Consider the following 21,196-nt stretch of genomic DNA (forward strand, 5'->3'; position numbering starts at 1 on the left):
GCAGACCAATGGCTGTCCAGGAGAATCCCTTTCAGCACACGTCTCTGCAAAGGGCAGACAGCAGCATCTGGAAATAAAGGCTGCCCCCCATGCCCTGCCAGAAGCACTTCTGGGTGCCTTCTTTTGTCAACGGAGCATCCGGCAGTCTGGACGCTCTTTTTCGAAAAAGCGGATTGATTTTTCGATTCGCATAATGTAATCTAGATGCTCTTTTTTGACAGAGGCTTTGTCGACAGATACTGTTGAAAAAGGCGTGCAGTCCAGACGTAGCCCAAGAGTGCAGTCTCCATGTTCTACTACATCGCTTTCAAAATGACATTAGCCATCATTGGAAGTCTGTACGTTGGCTTCTATACTCGCCTGCTAACTTCTCTGGCATTATCAGGAATGTTTATGAATGTTACACACGGTGCAGTCATTCTGAGCTATTTCTCTGGCTTACATTTAATACATCATTTTGTAGAATCATAGAATCATAGAATCGCCCCGCCCCCCTTCCCCTTCCCCTTCCCTCCCGCCGTGGCACTTGGCTGAGTGCTGCCTGCCGGTCAGGGGGTGGAGCCGTGTACGTAACTGCCCTCCCTTTCCCTCCCACACCAGGGGGAGCCCAAACAGCCCCTTGCGCTGCTGGCTCCCCTGGCAGCCCGGCTGAGGGGCAAAGTACTCAGCTGAGTGCCACAGTGAGAGGGGAAGGGGGGCGGTGACGTACAAGGCCCCACCCCCTGGCTGTGTACGTCACCTCCCCGGCCCCTTCCCCTCCCTCCGTGGTGACTCGGCTGAATGTACATCACCGCCCCCCCCTCCCCTCTCCCGCAGCGGCCCGGCTGAGGGGCGCACCACTTAGCACTATGGCGGGAGGAAGAAGGGGGGGTGGTGATGTAAACGACCCCGACCCCTGGCCATGTACATCACTGCCCCACCCCCTTCCTATCCCACTGGGCACACCTGAGCGGCGCTCGGCTGGGCCCCGGCGGGAGAGCAAGCAGCAGCAAGAGGCCCTTTGGGGTCCGGCTGCGGCCAGTGGCTGTACCACCCCGCCTCGCCAGGTCTGCTTCCCGTCCCCCTCCTCCCATCCAGCCCCACGGCCCCCGATCTCCCCCAGCTTTGCTTCCCACCCCCTCTTCCTGCCGGCCATCCCCATGGCCCCCCAGACACCCCGCTGCCAGCTCTGCTTCCCTCCCCCCTTCCTCCATCCCCCACAGCCCCCAACACCCCCCAGCTTTGTTTCCCACCCCCCTTCCGGCCAGCCCCGCCCCCTTCCCCTCCCTGCCTGGTGCACTGCACCACTCCCACCAGGCCCCAGCGGGGGAGCAAACGGCAGCGCACAGACCCCAAAGGGCAGCTTGCCACCCCGGGCCTAGTTCTGTTCCACTCCCGCCGGGCCCACCTGAGTGGCGCTCCCACTTGCTGCCGCTTACTCCCCCGCCAGGGCTCGGCGGGAGCGGCACTCAGCATAGCCAGGGGCAGCATGCGGACCTTTGGGGTCCATGCGCCGCTGCTTGCTCCCCCGCTGGGGCCCATCGGGAGCGCCGCTCAGCTGGGAGCGACACAGTGCACCAGGCAGGGAGGGGAAGGGTGCAGGGCTATCTGGAAGGGGGGTGGAAAGCAGAGCTGGGGGGGGATTGTGGGCTGTGGGGCTGGAGGAGAGGATGGGGGGGTCCAGAGGAAGGGGGGAGGGAAGCAGTGCTGACAGGGGGGATGTCCGGGGGGCCGTGGGGCTGGCCGAACGGCCACGGAGCGAGGGAAAGGGGGGCGGGGTGCTGACGTACACGGCCGGGGGCGTGGCCGTGTACGTCAGTGTTACAGATGCACAGACACTAGGCTACTATATATATGATTTTTGTCTTTTCAAAACTGTCGGAACAGTTGCTTTCTTCAAAATTTCCATCAAAATAAAATGTTGATTTTTTTGCTCATTTTGAATTTCAAGAGACAGTTCTCACTGGTTCTTAATAAAACTTAATTGAATTCAGGGGACTTGCATTATTGGTGATTTTGTCACAGGGAGTTCACCTCTCCTCAGAGAATATTCTTGTCTTTCATATTTTTGTATCTAAGGGGGAAAAAAAGAGAGAGGCAGGTCAATGTATAAACATATCCTAACAGCTTACTAGTTTTGCAGTTTATAATTCTATTTTTAATCTACATAGCATAGCATAAAGTAACCAGGCACTGTCACCCCCCTCTTTGTACCACATGTTATTGACACCGTACTCATAAATATAAAGTGTTATTGCTAAAGCAATAAAACATCTGTAGGCTCTCTCTCTGCATAGACTTCAAACAATGAAGCTCTATGCATTATCATCTTCTTTCTCCTTGTCTGACATGAGCAATGTTGCTATAAATAAAAGATAAAAAATAAATAACTGTCATCACCAGGGATTCATTTACTGTTAAGAAATGTATGATAAGAAACAAACAATGCAGCAATCCATATTGTGGCAGTCAATACTTTTTTTTTCTATGAAACCATTAAGGCATGGACACAGATGTAAAATGTTGCATGGCAATGGCAAGAATTACATTGTGTCCTAAACTGTTTGGATGGCCTGATGCAAATTTAGGGGGCATCTAATCTTGCCCTACCACTCAGCAACAGAGAAATATTCCAACCTAGCAACATCAAGAACTATATCAGCTACTCTATCATCCAGCACACAATGGCCTGAGCAGGCATTTATTTCAGAGTCTTGTGCTTCTCCTTTTTAAATTAGTTATATTATTATACATTGTAAAATAATACATCATAAAAGTTGAAATGTGAAAATCAAAATGAAACATTTCAGCCTTAGTGAAATGAATTATTTTGATAATTTTCCATGAAAATTTTGATGGAATTTATACGTTCCTGTCCAAGGTTAAGATTTATTGCATTAGAAAACGCTTCAGTCTAGAAATTTTTGACCAGTTCTGTCTAAAAGAGATATTTAAGGTCATCTCTCCAAACTTAGTGCATAACACGGGATGTAGAATTTCACCAGGTGATCCCTGAATAAATTGTAGCTGAACAAAAACATCCATCCTGTAGATCTACATTCAGTCTTGATTAATGTCTAGTGATGAAGCATTAACCCCATTGTTAACAATTTGCACTTTGTTTCCATTTTAAATATTTATAGCCTCAATGTCCAATACAGTGTTCCTTTTTATACATTTGTCAATAAGTTTAAGAGCCTTGAGTATCAGTCATCTTTTTCCTTCCAGCTAGGGAAAAGGATGATACCGAAAAAGTGGTATTCTGGTTACCTAGATCTGCCTGGCTTTCCACAGAAAAGGATGGGAAATGCTTGCACAATATATTTTCTTGACTGTCCTCTTAAATCCAAAATTCATGTTTGGGGAAAAAGAGATTTGCTTTTGGTTTTATTTAGGGGTCTGTTTTACTTTGTATTTAAGCTTTATATTACTCTAGTGTGTACAGTAAATCCCAGGTCTAGTATAATCTTTACACTGTTATCATTTGTTACAGCTCACATTAAGACTGTAATATTTAATAGAAACAATTCCATATGGATTTTATTACATTTCCCAGTTATCTTAAATCACCTGAAATAAAGTAGGCATTTTGCCACTGATCTATTACCCAGCAGTAAAAACTAAGGTACAAGGAAAGAGAAAATAAATAAAATCTAGGACTAACTTGGACAGGAAGTGTGCTATTGGCAAGTTGGAGACCAATGGTCAGTTTATAGTATTAGAAATACCTCCTTGGCATACACAGGAGAAACACTGATCAAAAGTTCAGCAGATGGGAGGTTTTCATTTGTTAATCTATTAACAAAAACCCTGGTTTCCACGAGGAGTAATGGTAGTTCGAATTAGGATCTTTAATTCGAACTACCTACTCCATGCCACGTATAGCCGCGGGCACAGAGTTTGGACTAAGGGGGAAACGGCAGTGCCTGGGAACATGCAAATGAAGCCCGGGATATTTAAATCCCAGGCTTCATTTGCAACTCTGCTTGCCCTAATTACCCTACCTAGCTCGAACTAACGAGCTAGCATAGACATACCCTTAGATATAATCAAACATTCTTTTGATCTTTATAAAAAGTACATGGGGGGTGGGGGGGAATGTTTGCATGCATTTATTTTAAAATTAACCATAACATTTGATGAAAGCTAGTCAAGTTATTTTTATATAGTTGTACTCAAGATTTTCCTGGTTGAGGGGTCAATTGAAGATTCTGATGTCCTCCAGGATACCATCTGAGTCATCATCTTATTTTTTTATTGTGCAAGGAGAGTTCATTGTGAGAGATTTTGACACAATAAGGATCTCACATTAAATATCTAACTTTCTGATTTACCTTTTGGGAAAAAATATGAAGTGAATACAACACACCTGTTCAAATTTTCCTTTCCTATCTTAGATAGTCACTTAAAATCTGCCAATACAAGTTGAGAAGCATGAAATCTTCCAATACAAATTGATTGTGACATCAAACAATACTTTATTAAAATTATACAGAAGTTTATACAAAGTACTGAATTGGGGGTTTTTTTAACCGAGGTTGTCCTGTATGCATTGCATTCTAATGATCTGGAAGCTATCTGCACTGCATTGATTCATCCAAGTAATATAAAATGTCTATATCTTGTTAGTATGCTATTTCCATAATTTTCTTCACTGTAAAAGTGTGTAAAATTGTCAGGATACAGTTATAACTCTAATTTGCTGTTTAATTATTTGGTATATAATGAAATAATATAATCTGTGAGAAAAAGTGGCTTTCATATTAGACTAACTGCAGGCTACATTTCTTTGTTTCTCACTTAATGTTAGCCTGAAGCAAAACAATTAAAAGAATTTCCAGAAGTCCTGAGTGAGAGGAAAATATAAAACAGTGGCATGAAGAAACAAAAAGGAATTGGTTCTAACAAGGCTTTCATAAGTCTTTATAAGCTTTAGATTGCAGTATAGAAGCCTCCTGCTCTGAATATGTAATACACTGCCAAAGCTTGTGGGAGGATTCCATGTGAGACCCTGATAAAAATAGAAGTAGTCTGGATATTATTCTATATTTCTCTCCTGTTCTTTTAAAGGTGCTTTCCTGAATCAATTAGCCTGATGTTTAGGTATTTTTAGTATTGATTCCATAGCCTCTGTCTGGCTTCCTGTTGTTCTCAAGTTTTATTTTTTTGCAGTAGCTGCTCTGATCCCATTTCCTACCACTCCACCAATAATGTCAACTTAGGTGACCAGTTCATCTTTTCTCCCTCTCCTGACTGCATTTCTAATTTGGTTACTTAACTACCTGTGCAAAGTGGATGACCACATGCACAGATTTGCAGCTGGATGCATAACTGACCACAGTGCATGCAGTTCCCAAGGTAGGTGTGCAAATTAGAAATGCAATCACATGCACAGTTTAGAAAGAGAGATCCTAGATGTCAGTTGTGTTTAGGTACTAGATGGAATATGACACTCCTTGGTTAACCTTTTTAAGTGACATTTATTGCCTTTTTAAAGCATATGTAATTCACATGCTGAACTCTGCATACAAGCAAATGATAAGATAGATACCTGCTTCTGTGTCAATGTGTATTAAAACTAACTAATGTCTGCTATTTTTTTAAGTTTACTTGAGCATAAAATATTAGAAATGGAAGAAAGACATAAAGAAGAGTTGGATACATTGAAGGAGGAAAAGGAGAACTTGCAAGGCTTAGTCTCACGTCAAAGCTACATAATCCAGGAGCTAGAGAAGCAATTAAACAAGGCAACAAACAACAACAGTGTCCTGCAGAAACAGCAGTTGGAACTGATGGACACAGTTCACAATCTAGTCAATCTCTGTTCCAAAGAAGGAGGTAAGAGAATAACATTTTTAAAAGTCTCAGAAATTTCTTACTAGAGTGCCACGTTGGGCGGCAGCCGAGAGAGAGGGTCAAATTTACTTTTATAGGTCCAAAAAGAAAAGAGAATCTGACATTGTGAACTAATATAGGACAAAATAGCTTAGGAGACCATTTGAACCCAGATGGATCTTGAGATAGTCCTGGGATTGAACCTGATGCCAACAAGTATATTGGATTTGTTTGGTTTAATAACAGAACTCTTGTGCCACATCATCAGTTGGTGTAAACTGGCTTAGCTCCATTGACTTAGTGATGCCAATTAATAGCCACTGAGGATCTGACTCCTCATGAATTGTTTTGTTCAGATATTTTCTGAATATGTTTCTTTTGTTTTTCTATTATTGTTTATATTACTTGTTTGTGTCCAGTAGACACTGAACAGACATGGAAGATGGAACGGGCACTGCCTTTAAGACATTGCAATCCAAACTCAGCAGACAGAAATGGCAAAGGCAAGGGGCAGACTTAAGTCTGCAAATGGGGTGGGTGGAGGATGAGGGCAACTGCTCCAGTATAAAGCGATTCAGTAACAGCGGTGGCACCCAGAGCCTTCGGCCCTTTAAATCGGTGCACCACAAGTTCTGTGTGCTAGTGGAGGGGCAGGCAGCGTGGCATGCTCCAAGCAGCGCTGAGGGCTGACTGTCCTCAGCCCCTGTCCCTCTGGCCCATAGCCCCACCCCAACTGGGAGTCCAGAGCACCCCACCCTCACCTTGCCCAGAGGGCTGGCATAGCTATCAGCTCCTGGACAGACTGTATAGTCAGCCATCGGGATTATAATTGGTTTCATCTTAATAAAGCATTTAAAATTTATTCTTGTTAGATTTTTAGAGTTTGAGGGAAAATATCTACTTGTTTCTCATCCTGCAATTATTATTCAATACAATCCTGACAGTATGAAAAAAAATTCTTCAAGGGGGATTTTAATTCTCAGGGGGTAGTGGCCTTGCAGACCAGCTCAGGAGTGTTCTATGCATCAAGAGTAGCATGGAAGAAATAATAGAGCATCTGTAGGAGAAGTGAACAAACATTTTGTCAGAGGGTGGCATCATCAGTTGAGGAGGTGAGGGAAGAGTGAAAAGGGAAAAGAGAAAATAGGATAAGCAGATTCTTACAGTACAAGAATAAGAGTTGCTGAAGAGGTGGAGACAAGCTTCAAGGAGAAAATGGAGGGAGAATTCAAGAAGGTGACACACACAGAAGAATGAATAAGGGAGATGACCTTTGTAGATGTGTTCTCTATGGACTTTAGAAGGGATGTTTGGGAGGTCAAATAGGAGTTTGAAATACAACATGTGATTTGGCTAGAAAGAGGTCATCAGAAACCTTGGCAAGAAGATCCAGAACCTAGTTGAAGTAATGGCTGGTGCCACTCTGTAAGGCGTAGGAAGTGCTTTAAAGGACAGAGCTATAATTCAAAATGATCTGGACAAACTGGAGAAATGGTCTGAGATAAACAGGATGTAGTTCATTAAAGACAAGTGCAAAGTACTCCAGTAGAGAGGAACAATTCCCATACATACAAAATGGGAAGTGACTGTCTAGGAAAGGGATCTATGGGACATAGTGGAGCACAAGGTAAACATGAGTCAACAATAGAACTCCTGCCAAAAAAGCAGTCATTCTGGGATGCATTAACAGGAGTGTTGTAAGCAAGACATGAGAAGTAACTCTTCTGCTTTACTTTGCATCAGATAGGCTTAAACTGGAATATTGTGTCCAATTCTGAGCACCACATTTCAAGAAAGTTGTGGAGAAATTGGAGAAGTCCCAGAGAAAAGTAACAGAAGTGACAAAAAGGTCAAGAAAATATGACCTATGAGGGAAGACTGGAAGAATTGGGTTTGTTTAGTTTCAAAAATAGAAGACTGAGAGGGGACATAACAGCTCTAAGGTGTGGTCCATACAAGACCAGGCAAGTCAACGTAGAGTATACAACTCCAGCTACTCAAAATGTGTTGCTGGAGTCAGCTTACCTTAAGATGAACCGTGGTGGTGGCCACACAGTGGGAGGAGTATCAAACACCTGCAAGGGCTGACCTCAGTATTGGATTTTGGTGTTTATATTAAACCCACTAAATTAAACACTGGAAGATCAATCTTTGGAGCACTGATCTTCTTGTAAATGTAGACGTGCCCTCAAGTACCTAACAGGTTGCTACAATGAGGAGGGAGAAATAAAATTCTCCTTATCCTCTGATGATAGGACAAGAAACAATGGGCTAAAACTGCAGCAAGGGAGGTTTAGGATGGACATTATGAAAAACGTTCTAAAATGTCAGTGTGGCTAAGCACTGGAATAAATTGCCCAGGGAGGTTGTGGACTCTCCATCACTGGAGATACTTAAGAGCAGGTTGGATAGACATCTATTAGAGATGATCTAGACAGTGATTGGTCCTGATGTGAGAGCAGGGGACTGGACTTGATGACTTCTTGAGGTCCCTTCCAATTCTAGTGTTCTAAGATTCTATAACTGTAGTCTGATAGAACTAAGAGTCAAAAAGAGCTAATAGATTATCCAATCTAGAATCACAGAATCATAGAATACTAGGACTGGAAAGGACCTCGAGAGGTCATCGAGTCCAGTCCCCTGCCCTCATGGCAGGACCAAATACTGTCTAGTCCATCCCTGATAGACATTTATCTAACCTACTCTTAAATAGCTCCACAGATAGAGATTCCACAAATTCCCTGGGCAATTTATTCCAGTGTTTGACTACCCTGACAATTAGGAAGTTTTTCCTAATGTCCAACCTTAACCTCCCTTGCTGCAGTTTAAGCCCATGGCTTCTTGTTCTATCCCCAGAGGCCAAGATGAACAAGTTTTCTCCCTCCTCCTTATGACACCCTTTTAGATATCTGAAAAATGCTATCTTGTCCCCCCTCAATCTTCTCTTTTCTAAACTAAACAAACCCAATTTCTTCAGCCTTCCCTCATAGGTCATGTTTTCTAGACCTTTAATCATTCTCGTTGCTCTTCTCTGGACCCTATTCAATTTCTCCACATCTTTCTTGAAATGCAGTACCCAGAATTGGACACAATACTCCAATTGAGGCCTAACCAGCGCAGAGTAGAGCGGAAAAATGATTTCTCGTGTCTTGCTCACAACACGCCTGTTAATGCATCCCAGAATCATGTTTGCTTTCTTTGTAACAGCATCACACTGCTGACTCATATTCAACTTTGTGGTCCACTATAAACCCTAGATCCCTTTCTGCAGTAGTCCTTCCCAGACTGTCACTTCCCATTCTGTATGTATGAAACTGATTGTTCCTTCCTAAGTGGAGCACTTTGCATTTGTCTTTATTAAACTTCATCCTATTTACCTCAGACCATTTCTCCAATTTGTCCAGGTCATTTTGAATTATGACCCTATCCTCCAGATTAGTCGCAACCCCTTCCAGATTGGTATTATCTGCAAACTTAATAAGCGTACTTTCTATACCAATATCTAAATCGTTGATGAAGATATTGAACAGAGCCGGTCTCAGAACAGACCCCTGCAGAACCCCACTTGTTATGCCTTTCCAGCAGAATTGTGAACCATTAATAACTACTCTCTCAGTACGGTTATCAGCCAGTTATACATCCACCTTATAGTAGCCCCATCTAAGTAGTATTTACCTAGTTTATTGATAAGAATATCATGCATATCAAATGCCTTACTAAAGTATAAGTATACAACATCCACCGCTTCTCCCTTATCCACAAGACTCATTATCCTATTAAAGAAAGCTATCAGATTGGTTTGACATGATTTGTTCTTTACAAATCCATGCTGGCTGTTCCTTATCACCTTGCCACTTTCCAAGTGTTTACAGATGATTTCCTTAATTACTTGCTCCATTATCTTCCCTGGCACAGAAGTTAAACTAACTGGTCTATAGTTTCCTGGGTTGTTCTTATTTCCCTTTTTATAGATGGGCACTATATTTGCCCTTTTCCAATCCTCTGGAATCTCTCCTATCTCTCATGATTTTCCCAAGATGATAGCTAGAGGCTCAGATACCTCCTCTATCAGCTCCTTGAGTATTCTAGGATGCATTTCATCACATCCTGATGACTTGCATGCATCTAACTTTTCTAGGTGATTTTTAACTTGTTCTTTTTTTATTTTACCTTCTAAAACTACCCCCTTCCCACTAGCATTCACTATGTTAGGCATTCCTACAGACTTCTCGGTGAAGACCAAAACAAAGAAGTCATTGAGCATTTCTGCCATTTCCAAGTTTCCTATTACTGTTTCTCCCTCCTCACTGACCAGTGGGCCTACCCTCTCCTTGGTCTTCCTCTTGCTTCTAATGTATTTATAAAAAGTCTTCTTGTTTCCCTTTATTCCCGTAGCTAGTTTGAGCTCATTCTGAGCCTTAGCCTTTCTAATCTTGCCCCTGCAGTCCTGTGCTGTTTGCCTATATTCATCCTTTGTAATTTGTCCTACTTTCCATTTTTTATATGACTCCTTTTTTATGTTTAGATCATGCAAGATCTCGTGGTTAAGCCAATGTGGTCTTTTGCCGTATATTCTATCTTTCCTACGCAGTGGAATAGGTTGCTTTTGGGACCTGAACAATGTCCCTTTGAAAAACAGCCAACTCTCCTCAGTTGTTTTTCCCTTCAGTCTCAATTCCCATGGGACCTTACCAATCAGCTCTCTGAGCTTACCAAAATCCGTCTTCCTGAAATCCATTGTCTCTATTTTGCTGTTCTCCCTTCTACCCTTTCTTAGAATTGTGAACTCTATGATTTCATGATCACTTTCACCCAAGCTGCCTTCCACTTTCAAATTCTCAACCAGTTCCTCCCTATTTGTTAGGATCAAATCTAGAACAGCTTCCCCCCTGGTAGCTTTTTCAAACTTCTGAAATAAAAAGTTGTCTCCAATGCAGTCCAAGAACTTATTGGATAGTCTGTGCCCTGCAGTGTTATTTTCCCAACAAATATCTGGATAGTTTAAGTCCCCCATCACCACCAAATCTTGGGCTTTGAATGACTTTGCTAGTTGTTTAAAAAAAGTCTCATCCACCTCTTCTGCCTGGGTAGATGGCCTGTAGTAGACTCTTAGCGTGACATCACCTTTGTTTTTAATCTCTTTTAGCCTAACCCAGAGACTCTCAACACTTCCGTCTCCTATGTCCATCTCCACCTCACTCCAATGTGTTCATTTTTAATGTATAAGGCAACACCTCCGTTCTTTTTTCCCTGTCTAGCCTTCCTGAGCAAGCTGTACCCTCCCATATAAACATTCCAATCATGTGTATTATCCCACCAAGTTTCTGTGATGCCAACAATGTCATAATTGTACTTATTTATTATCACTTCCAGTTCTTCCTGCTTAGTACCCATACTTCTCGCATTTGTATATAGGAATCTAAGATCCTGATTTGACTTTGCCTCCCAGTTTTGCCCTGACCCTCATTTCTCTCTGCCATTGTAGCCCATGCTCCCTCCCGTTTCCGACCCATCTCCCAAGTCTCCATGTTCTCCATTTACCTGTGGGTTTTTCTCACCTGTCCCCGTCGAACCTAGTTTAAAGCCCTCCTCACTAGGTTAGCCATTCTGTGTCCAAATAGGTTCTTCCCCCTCCTTGAAAGGTGAATGCCATCCCTGCTTAGCAGTCCTTCCTGGAATAGCATCCCATGGTCAAGAAAGCCAAAGCCCTTCTGGCGACACCATCTTCGCAACCAGGCATTCACCTCCAGGATGCACCTGTTTCTGCCCGGGCCCCTACCTTCGACAGGAAGGATCGAAGAGAATACCACCTGCACTCCAAACTCCTTCACCCGTACTCCCAGAGCCCTGTAGTCACTCTTGATCCGCTCAGTGTCACTCCTCGCAGTATCATTAGTGCCCACATGGATGAGTAGCATGGGGTAGTAGTTAGAGGGCCGGATAATCCTTGACAATGCCGCCATAACATCTCGGATACGGACCCCCAGCAGACAGCATACCTCCCGAGATGAAATGTCAGGGCGACAGATGGGCACCTCCGTCCCCCTCAGAAGAGAGTCTCCGACCACCACTACCCTATGTTTCCTATTTGCAGTGGTGGCAGCAGACCTCCCAGCCGTGGGGGTACGAGGCTTCTCCTCTCAGTGTAGGGGGTGATTGCTTATCTCCTGTATAAAGAAGAGCATAACGGTTTCCTAGTACCACGGAGGAAGGGTTTGGAGCAGGGGTGGAGCAGTGCCTGCTGCCAGAAGTAACCAGCTGCCACTGTCCACCCTGAGCTGTCTCCTCCTCCACCAGTGGTGTGCCCACAGTCCTGTGTACCGGGACAGCTACCTCAGCTGTCTCCTCATGAACACGGTCCCGGAATTTCTCATGGATGTGGGTGCTCCTCAACCTAGCCACCTCCTCCTATAGCTCTGCCACCTGCTGCCTGAGAGATTCCACCAGCAGGCACCTTTCGCATTGGATGATCTCTCCAGCCTGGATATCAATAAGTGGGAATTGCAAGCCACAGTCCCTGCAAAACCACACCAGGATCTGGGTAGAGGCATCCATGCTCAGGCGCTCTGTCTGGCTACAGGCACCAGTGGAGGAGACAGAAGTAGTGCTGGCACAGGTGTTGTGGGTCTTCCTGACCATCATAGGCCTCCCTCTGTCAAACTCCCTCTCAAACTCCCCTGTCTGCAACTCCTGTCTGCTTTCGCTCCCTGGTCACTCTGCCTCTGGCTTTTAAAGCCTGCTTACCTAGGCCATGCCTGCCCCCTTGTGAGTCACACAGAGGAAGGCTGACCAGATGCAATTAACAGAGCAACTGAGGAAACAAAAGGTCAGGCACTCAGTCCCAACTACCACAGAAACTGAAACTGAAACTGCAGTCACCTGAAATCAGATTCAGAATTTAACAAACAAAATTCAAACAGTCGAGCAAACTCACTCACACCAAAATCGAGTACTCTCACCAAGTAGCCTGTTCAGCAGCAGGATCTCTTGCGGTCCCTCTCAAACTCCCCTGTCTGCAGCCCCCTGTCCGCTTCCTAGTATGTTCCCTAGGGAACATTCCTATGCTACTTGTGCAGCTTGTATCTGAATGGCTCCAGTGACTGATTCCACCTTTTCTCTTGGAAGATTTTTTCACATTCAGACCTTATTTATGGCATGTTTTTTTCTCATGTCCATTCTAAAAGCTCTCTTTCTCTGTTGCTTTGACTTGTTCCATGCTAAACAGTTCTTCAGCACCTTAAATTAAATGAAATCATTTTTAAACAATGCCCTCTCATATCAATAGTTCAGCGATGTGAAGCAATTCAAATCCTCTAATATATTTTATGGTCTTCTGGCAGGGAAATCTGGCAGAGTTTTGCTCAGGCTGTTTTAACAGTGCTCAGGAGCATTTTGAAATTAATATCAATGTGAGAGAGGTATTATTTTCATACAGAAATGAACAGCAAGCTGTTGTAAAGACTGAAAACAGATTTTCTAGCCATCTTGAATTAAATTCAAACAAAATGTTTCCTCTTTAATTCTGGAGATTTCAGACATCAGTCCATTCTTATGAGTGGAGATTTATAAGACTTGAAAGCAGAATTTTTTTAAAGAAAAAATTTCTGAACTTAAGTAACTTGGTTCAAACGTAGGTTCCTCAATAAGCTAATTTTCAAAAGTACTCAGCACCAAACACTTCACACTGATTTCAATGAAAGTTATTACATGCTCATTGCTTTTGAAACTCAAGCCATTTAAGTGCCTAAATGTAGACTCAGTAACATGATTTTAAACACCCTCTCCCATGTCACATATATCTTTGTATTTACTAACTGCTTTAGATTCATGCTCAGATGCTATATTGATTGGGACATTGGAAATATCTAGAGGAGTTTACACTTTCATATAAGCACCTCAATTTGCTATATATGTAAATCTATCTGACTTAAGAGTTTTATGAAATAAATTGTTTCTCAGAACTAAAAAGAAAGCCACAGAAGAGTTTTCGTTAACATAACAAGGTTAATATAAACATAAGTTTATTATAAAGAAATATTGGACACTAACACATACACTGATGTTTTTAAAAAACATTAGCAGCATATTGCGCCAATAATTAAGGGTATGTCTACACTAGGTCGTTAATTCGAGCTAGATAGGCAAATCAGGCAACCAGAGTTGCAAATGAAGCCAGGGATTTGCATGTTCCCGTCCAGCCGCCATTTTTAAATACCTCTTAGTTCGAACCAACTGCCCGTGGCTACACGCGGCAGTTTAAAGTTAACTAAATCCTTAGTTCGGATTAACTGTAACACCTCATTCCACGAGGAGTAACAGTTAATCCGAACTAAGTCCTTACTTTGGATTAACTTTAAACTGACGCGTGTAGCCGCGGGCAGTTCGTTCGAACTAAGGGGGGTTTAAAAACAGCGGCCGGTCAGGAACATGCAAATAAAGCCCGGGATATTTAAATTCCAGGCTTTATTTGCAATTCCGGGTTCCTGATTTGCTTACCTAGCTCTAATTAATGAGCTAGTGTAGACATACCCTATCATGCTTATTGAAGTTCTATTACAAGCTATGCATGCTGGGAAGAACAATTGGAACTATTCTAATTTAACACAATCACTCAGGAAAAATATGTAGGGTACCCTGTAATTAGGTACTTTGCCATCTGTGTACTGTCATGCAAAAAATAAAGTGAGGATAGGGTTTTAGTGAGTGATCAATAATAGCAATTACAATAGTATTTATAAATTAATGGTATGTCCACTTCTTTTATTCTGTGCTCAGTTCTGGTCATTTGATCTCCTAAATGATACTGAAGATATGGAAATGGTACAATGAAATTTATTAGAGATGTGAAAATTTTTCTCTTCTAGGAGAAAGTATAAATATAGGGATATTTTGTTAAAAGAGGGTTGTAATAAGGTGACATGCTATAGCAATATAAAATAATGAATGGGAGAAAGAAGAGTATTTGGACCTTCCTTTCTTACCTCTTATCATAAAACCCAAAGAAAAGAGTCACTCATAAAATTAAAAGACAATACATTTTTCACTAATAAAAATAAAATTATTAACTTGTGGAACTCATTGCAACTTGATATTATTTAGACAAAGAGCTCAGTAGTCTTTAAAAATGATTAGATAGTTATATAAATAGCAAGAATACCTACACTAAAATTAGGTAGGGTGAGATTTTACAAGGGTTATAAACGCTCAGGGTATGTCTACACTACAGCGCTAATTCAAACTAACTTAGTTCGAATTAGTTAATTCGAACTAAGCTAATTCAAACTAACGGATCCAGACTAAAAAACTAGTTCGAATTAGTGTTTTGCTAATTCGAACTAGCATGTCCACATTAAGTGGACCCTGAACCGGGGTTAAGGATGGCCGGAAGCAGTGCCGGCAGGGCATCAGATAAGGACTTAGAGCGTGGAGCTGCTGCCTCAGGCTAGCTGAGGGCTGTGCTTAAAGGGACCCGACCCCCACCCCGGACAGACAGTTCTCAGGTGTTCGCCGCTTGCAAAGCAGTCCTGGCTTGGAGTGCCTTGAGTGCCTACACTGAGTACATCACAGCACTCGGCCATCAGACTGGCTGCACTTGCCGCAGGCTGCCATCTGGGAAGAGGGGGCAATTGGGGGGCTGCAGGAGAGCTTCCACCCCCAGAAGCCCGCAGAGCCAGCCCAGTCCTCCCCATCAGGGGCTCGTACCCCATTCCTCCCTCACCTCCTTCCACTTACCCTTCCCTAGCCCCCCTTCCTGATGTACAAAATAAAGATAACGTGTGGTCAAAAATAGAATCTCCCTTAATTGAACAAAACTCAGGGAGACTGGGAAAAGGAGGTGAGAGAGGGGAAGAGAGAGGCTGGGAGAGGGGAGGGCAACTAAAATGATCAGAGGTTTGGAACAGGTCCCATATGAAGAGAGGCTAAAGAGACTGGGACTTTTCAGTTTAGAAAAGAGGAGATGGAGGGGGGATATGATAGAGGCCTATAAAAGCATGAGTGAGGTGGAGAGGGTGCATAAAGAAAAGTTATCCATTAGTTCCCATAATAGAAGGACTAGAGGACACCAAAGGAAAGGAATGGGTAGCAGGCTTCAAACTAGTAACAGAAAGTTGTTCTTCACAAAGCAAAGAGTCAACCTGTGGAACTCCTTGCTGCAGGAGGCTGTGAAGGCTAGAACTAGAACAGAGTTTAAAGAGAAGTGAGATCAATTCATGGAGGTTGGGTCCATGGAGTGGTATTAGCCAGGTGGTAGGAGTGGTGTCCCTGCCCAAAGTTTGTGGAAGGCTGGAGAGGGATGGCACAAGACAAATGGCTTGCTCACTGTCTTCGGTCCATCCCCTCCAGGGTCCCTAGGGTTGACCGCTGTCAGCAGATAGGCTACTGGGCTAGATGGACCTTTGGTCTACCCAGTACGGCCATTGTAAGCTCAGGGCTCAGGATCGGGGGTCTCAGTGGACCACCTTGATTTTCATGCACACCTGCTCCTGGGTGGCCAGGCTGGCAGCTCTCCTGCCCTAGGCGGCCACTTTCCTGTGCCTAGTGCGGAGGTCATGGACGAGGTCCACTATGTCCGCACTAGACCAGGCGGGCGCCCTCCTCTTTCACTCCCGGGCAAGCTCCCAGGAGCCGCCAGCCTGGTCCCGGGAAGAGGGGGAGGGCTGGGGGGCATTGGGTGGCTGGCTCGAGCCATGCCAGGTGCAGGGTCTGCTAGCTGGGTGCTGGCAGGCTTGCACCTGGCACGGGCACCGTAGCCAGCCCGTGCCCCTTTAAGAGGTCCGGGGCCGGGAGGGGGCCAATAGAGTTTCCCTGGTGTTGGCCAGAGTGGCCACCAGGGAAAGCTGGGGAGGGCTAGCCTCCCACTAGTTCGAATTAAGTGGCTACACAGCCCTTAATTCGAACTAGTAAGTTCGAACGAGGCTTAGTCCTCGTACAATGAGGTTTACCTAGTTCGAACTAAGCGCTCCGCTAGTTCGAATTAAGTTCGAATTAGCGGAGCGCTAGTGTAGCGCCTATCAAAGTTAATTCGAACTAACGTCCGTTAGTTCGAATTAACTTTGTAGTGTAGACATACCCTCAGACTTCAGAAGAAGAGCTAACTATCCAACTTTGGGATTAGGATAAAATTTAATCAATAGGCATGCTATTCCTTTAACATGATTATAGACAGGGCACATTTTCTCCTGAATAGATCCAGCCTTCATAGACCCCAAGTTAAAGAATCCCTTTAATCTGTGAGCTCTAATAATGCAAAAGACAATTCAGCTTTCATTTTAAAAGAATAATTTCTAGTCTTTTTTCCTTCAAACAAAAGCTTTGTAAATGTGAATCTATGCACTTATTCCAGCTATAGGGCCAGTGCTGTCCACACTCCTGCTGATGGTGCTAGGACCACTGCAAATTTTCCCCCAGCCATTTGGGTCAGCAACTCTGCTTAGCAGCTAGCATAAATTCTGCACACCAGAAAGGTAAATTAATACTTTCAGATCTAGTGATTAAACAAGGCACTGAGGATTAGATTTTTGATGACATATGGGTGACCAAAGATGCAGGTAGGTGCTTAATGAGATTTTCAAAAAGGCCTAACCTCTTTAGGCTCCCATTGGCCGGAATTCCAGCTAGACCTATACTCAGCCTGCTCCTGAACCCTACCTCCCAGCCAGACCTCCACCCTAGGCCCACTTTTGCATCCAGTACCCACACCCTCTCTTGCACCCATTTTGTCATCATGAGTGATTGACTGGTGATCCACAGAAAGGTTTGGGTTGAGCAGGGTGGACCGCAGGCTGCAGGCCAAAGAGTTTGAGAACCACTGCCCTAAAAGAATAAGCTCTGACACTGCCTACATGTTTGGCCTTTGTCATGTCACATGGTCGATACATTTCCAATGTAGAAGTCCAGAGTTGGGAAGCAGGAACTTCAGAACATAAATATTAATTTTTTTCCGTGGGTAACAAAGCTATAGTGTTTTGCCTTTTTAAGCAGAAGGTCATTATAGTTCTTACAAGGACCACCCATTAAATATATTTTCAGTAGTGACAATGTTGCCTGATATTTTCAGTAGTGACATAATATGGCTGATTTCTTTAGTCTGATTTGAATAAGATGATGCATTTTCTGAAATGTTCCTATCATTGGTCTAGACTGTGTTTAGCTTCACCAGAAACACTAGGAAAATTTTAATTGACCAAGCACTGTGTTATTTATCCTGAGGTGTATTAGATAAGAAGATGAGCAAGGTTAAATAACATTGTGATAATAATTCTTATGGTTGGTTCACAGCAGTATTTCAACCATTACCAGGCCCAGGAGCTGAGGGAGAATTTCTGAAATTACTCAGTGTATAAAGGCAAGTGAGAGAAGGGGAGTAAAAGATCATACTGATAATCACTTTAAAACGTAGAAGTAAACTTCAGTTTCAAAATTTGGATCTAGATCTGAATTCCAAAATTCCCAAACCCTGGGATGTTCAGATCTCTGGTTTTGCTACAAGCCACTTTTAAGACAGGGGCCACCTGTTACATTTCCAATCAATTCTGAGTTTGGATTCCAAAACCACCTCAATGTTGCCAGTTTGATCAGTTATAGGGCTTTAATTTATGTTGATTTGGAAAAATATATTCCCTACTAGATTAAAAAAAAGCGTTTGCTAGGACAAATATACATAATACCGCAGGGAACCAAACACCTCCGATTTGGCCTGTATTTATTGCTAACAGAGTTGTCACATGGTGGGTATGTCTAGACTACATGCCTCTGCCTCTAAACCTCATTTCATGAGGCATAAGGGAGCGGTAGAGAAAGACGTTCCCTGTTGACCGATCTGCGTCTTGACTGACTCGCTGTGCTGACAATCAGCTGAGCTGGCACAACACGGTGGCCATTTTTATTTTAATGAAGCCGGGGATATTTAAATCCCTGCTTCATTGACTATGTCGGGTAGCCTATTTTACAGGCCTCTGTCGGCAAAGGCATGTAGTCTAGACATACCCGGTTTGTTTAAGCATCTTTTAATGCAGCAGTAGGAATCCTGGCACCAATTCACTTCTACAATAACTAATCTTTCAAAAACTAGCCTTCCCATTAAAAGAGTAGTGAGCATCCTGGAATATAAAAGAAACTTGTTAGGGGTTCAATAATTTCCAAATCCAGCCATAGAAAAGAGCCAGAGGATTCCCTTTTCCTTCTACAATGCATAGAGGAGCAAAGAAAAAGAAAACCAGGGCCAAAGGCCCCAAAATCTACTGGTAACACATTGCAGAAGCCTCTACCACATATAAAGAAGGGGAGGAGTTGAAGCAGTGGTTGTACATGATGTGGTGGATTCATACATGAATTAATGCCAGAGAGGCTGTCTAGACTACAATGTTTTATCGGAAAAAGATATGTAAATTTCACTCTTCAATTTGCATACCTTTTTCCAATAGTTTTGTCAGAAGAGGCTTTTCTGAAATTTGGCCTATCTATACTGGGCCATATTTCAGAAAAAACTGCTTTTTAGGGAGAGCCCTTCTTACTCTTGGAAGGAGGAAGACTGGGCTTCCGAAGGAGCACATCTTCTCTTCTGCAAAAAAAAGCGGAAGAGTAGACGTATTCCCTGGACGCGGTGGAGTTTTTCTGGGTATCCAGAGGGTATCCAGAGATATCCCAGAAAAACTCCGTAGTCTAAACGTAGCCTGAAATCAGCTTCAGTTCTCCTGAAGAAGGAGGTATTACCATTATGGAAGAGGGAAGCCAGTGGAGAAAGAGATCTAGGAAAGCATGGATGAGCTAATTTTCCTCACAGATGTTCCACTGCATTTTCTCTCCATCTCCGTGTGAGGGATGTTTGACTGGATTGGCAGGGAACAGACAACTCCTTTGGTCCTCAGGACGGTGAAGTGAGGGGTAGGCTTAACTGTTTTGGAGTCTTTTCCTTCCCACCTATCCCAGAATATCATCAATTCCCTAGAGAGAGCAAGGTGGTGGTAGCACTGTAGTTTAACACTGATCAGGTTTTAAGAGTACTCTTTCACTGCTGTGGGCTTATTTGTGGACAGGGAATATCAGGACCTAAAGTTTTAAGATTAAAAGGTGAGTGAAAATGGGATTTTTCCCCCTCCTGTTCCCAGTAGTGTTGCAAATATTTCAGAATGGCTCTAAAACAGAGAAGAAATTGGAAGTGAAGAGAAACTGGATTGTTATAAAAATTAAGGTAATCAGTTGTCCAGTCCTGCTATTGTCTGCTGATGGGAATAGGTCTGGCTAGCATTGGACCATAAGTTTGATTGATTCTCTGAATTTCCATATTTGAAAATCTGCTTGGGAAAATGATATGCAGTCCAAAATAGATAGCGTGATTCATTCAGCAATCCTGATCCTATATGCATGGTCTCTTGCAACACAGAGATGTGAAGGTTCTAGGAGAAATGTCCCTAATGGACAACATTGTACAACAGATACAATGTGAAAGAGATAGAAAGCCAAACCAAGGAAGTAACTAAAGAGATCATATTGCTCCAACAGGAAATTGTGTATCAGGTCTAAAAGCTGCAGTTCTCACCCAGTCAAAAGTCCCCTTTAATGTCAAACAGAGTTTTGACTGACTACTTGGTTGTAGAATTTATCCCAACAGAAAGCAATAGAAAATCCTTACCTAGCAAAAAGTAGCCTATTATTGTACTGTGCCTATAATGTTAACTTTATTTTATATACTATAAACAAATGTAAATAACACGATATGTGATGTACCTCTTTCTCTCTCTCCCACTTAAAAGGAAGTCTAAAAAACACAAAGGACTGATAGGGTTCTTTATCAGTGTGGCTATTCATTTTTCCTGTTGTTGTTTTTCCTTCATGTGTCAGACTACAGACTATCCCGCCCCTCTGTCCACCATAGTTTGTTAAAATGTTTGGTCTAAAGCTGTATGTTTCAGAGGATTAATGTAATAGGAAAGAAAGTTTGTTCACTATTGTCTGATTCTGTGACCTACTAACAAGAGAGAAATGAGGCATTAATTTCTGCTTGAATGCCAACAAGAAGTTTGTCGTAAGTCTCAAAACAATACACACATATGCTAGGAATTTACCTCCCTAGAAGTGCCTATTGAATTCATGCCTAAATTATTCAGTGAGTGGGTGAGATATTTAAGTTTCTGAAAACCACAAGTCTCCTGGGTTATGGTGCTGCTGGGGCTAGGGTCAAAGCTCCCTCCTGTGGGGCCAGTGTTCCTTGCTGTGCCCCTGGCCCCACTACTACTGGGCCCAGAGCTCCACACTGAGCCTCCAGACCTCCCCCCTGCCATGGGCCTCCCTGCCATGCTCCTAGCCGTGCTGCCAAATGTCTCTATCCCTGGGCTCTGTGGTACTGAAACATCCTCTTGGACCAGGAATGTTTCTGTACCAG

The 21,196-nt window shown here is 43.2% G+C and overlaps 1 protein-coding gene across 4 annotated transcripts in view; it reads left to right on the plus strand.

Annotated features, from left to right (window-relative positions):
- ANGPT1 (angiopoietin 1) overlaps positions 1-21,196 on the plus strand; it is a 224,715-nt gene that overhangs the window by 124,193 nt on the left and 79,326 nt on the right. For all 4 annotated transcript variants that reach the window (XM_075920222.1, XM_075920221.1, XM_006113014.4 and 1 more), the window contains one exon: positions 5,585-5,817. In XM_075920222.1, coding sequence (XP_075776337.1) covers positions 5,585-5,817 — 233 coding nt within the window. The remainder of the gene's footprint in view (positions 1-5,584; positions 5,818-21,196) is intronic.

This window comes from Pelodiscus sinensis, chromosome 2 (genome assembly GCF_049634645.1).
Source record: "Pelodiscus sinensis isolate JC-2024 chromosome 2, ASM4963464v1, whole genome shotgun sequence".
NCBI lineage: Eukaryota > Metazoa > Chordata > Testudines > Trionychidae > Pelodiscus > Pelodiscus sinensis.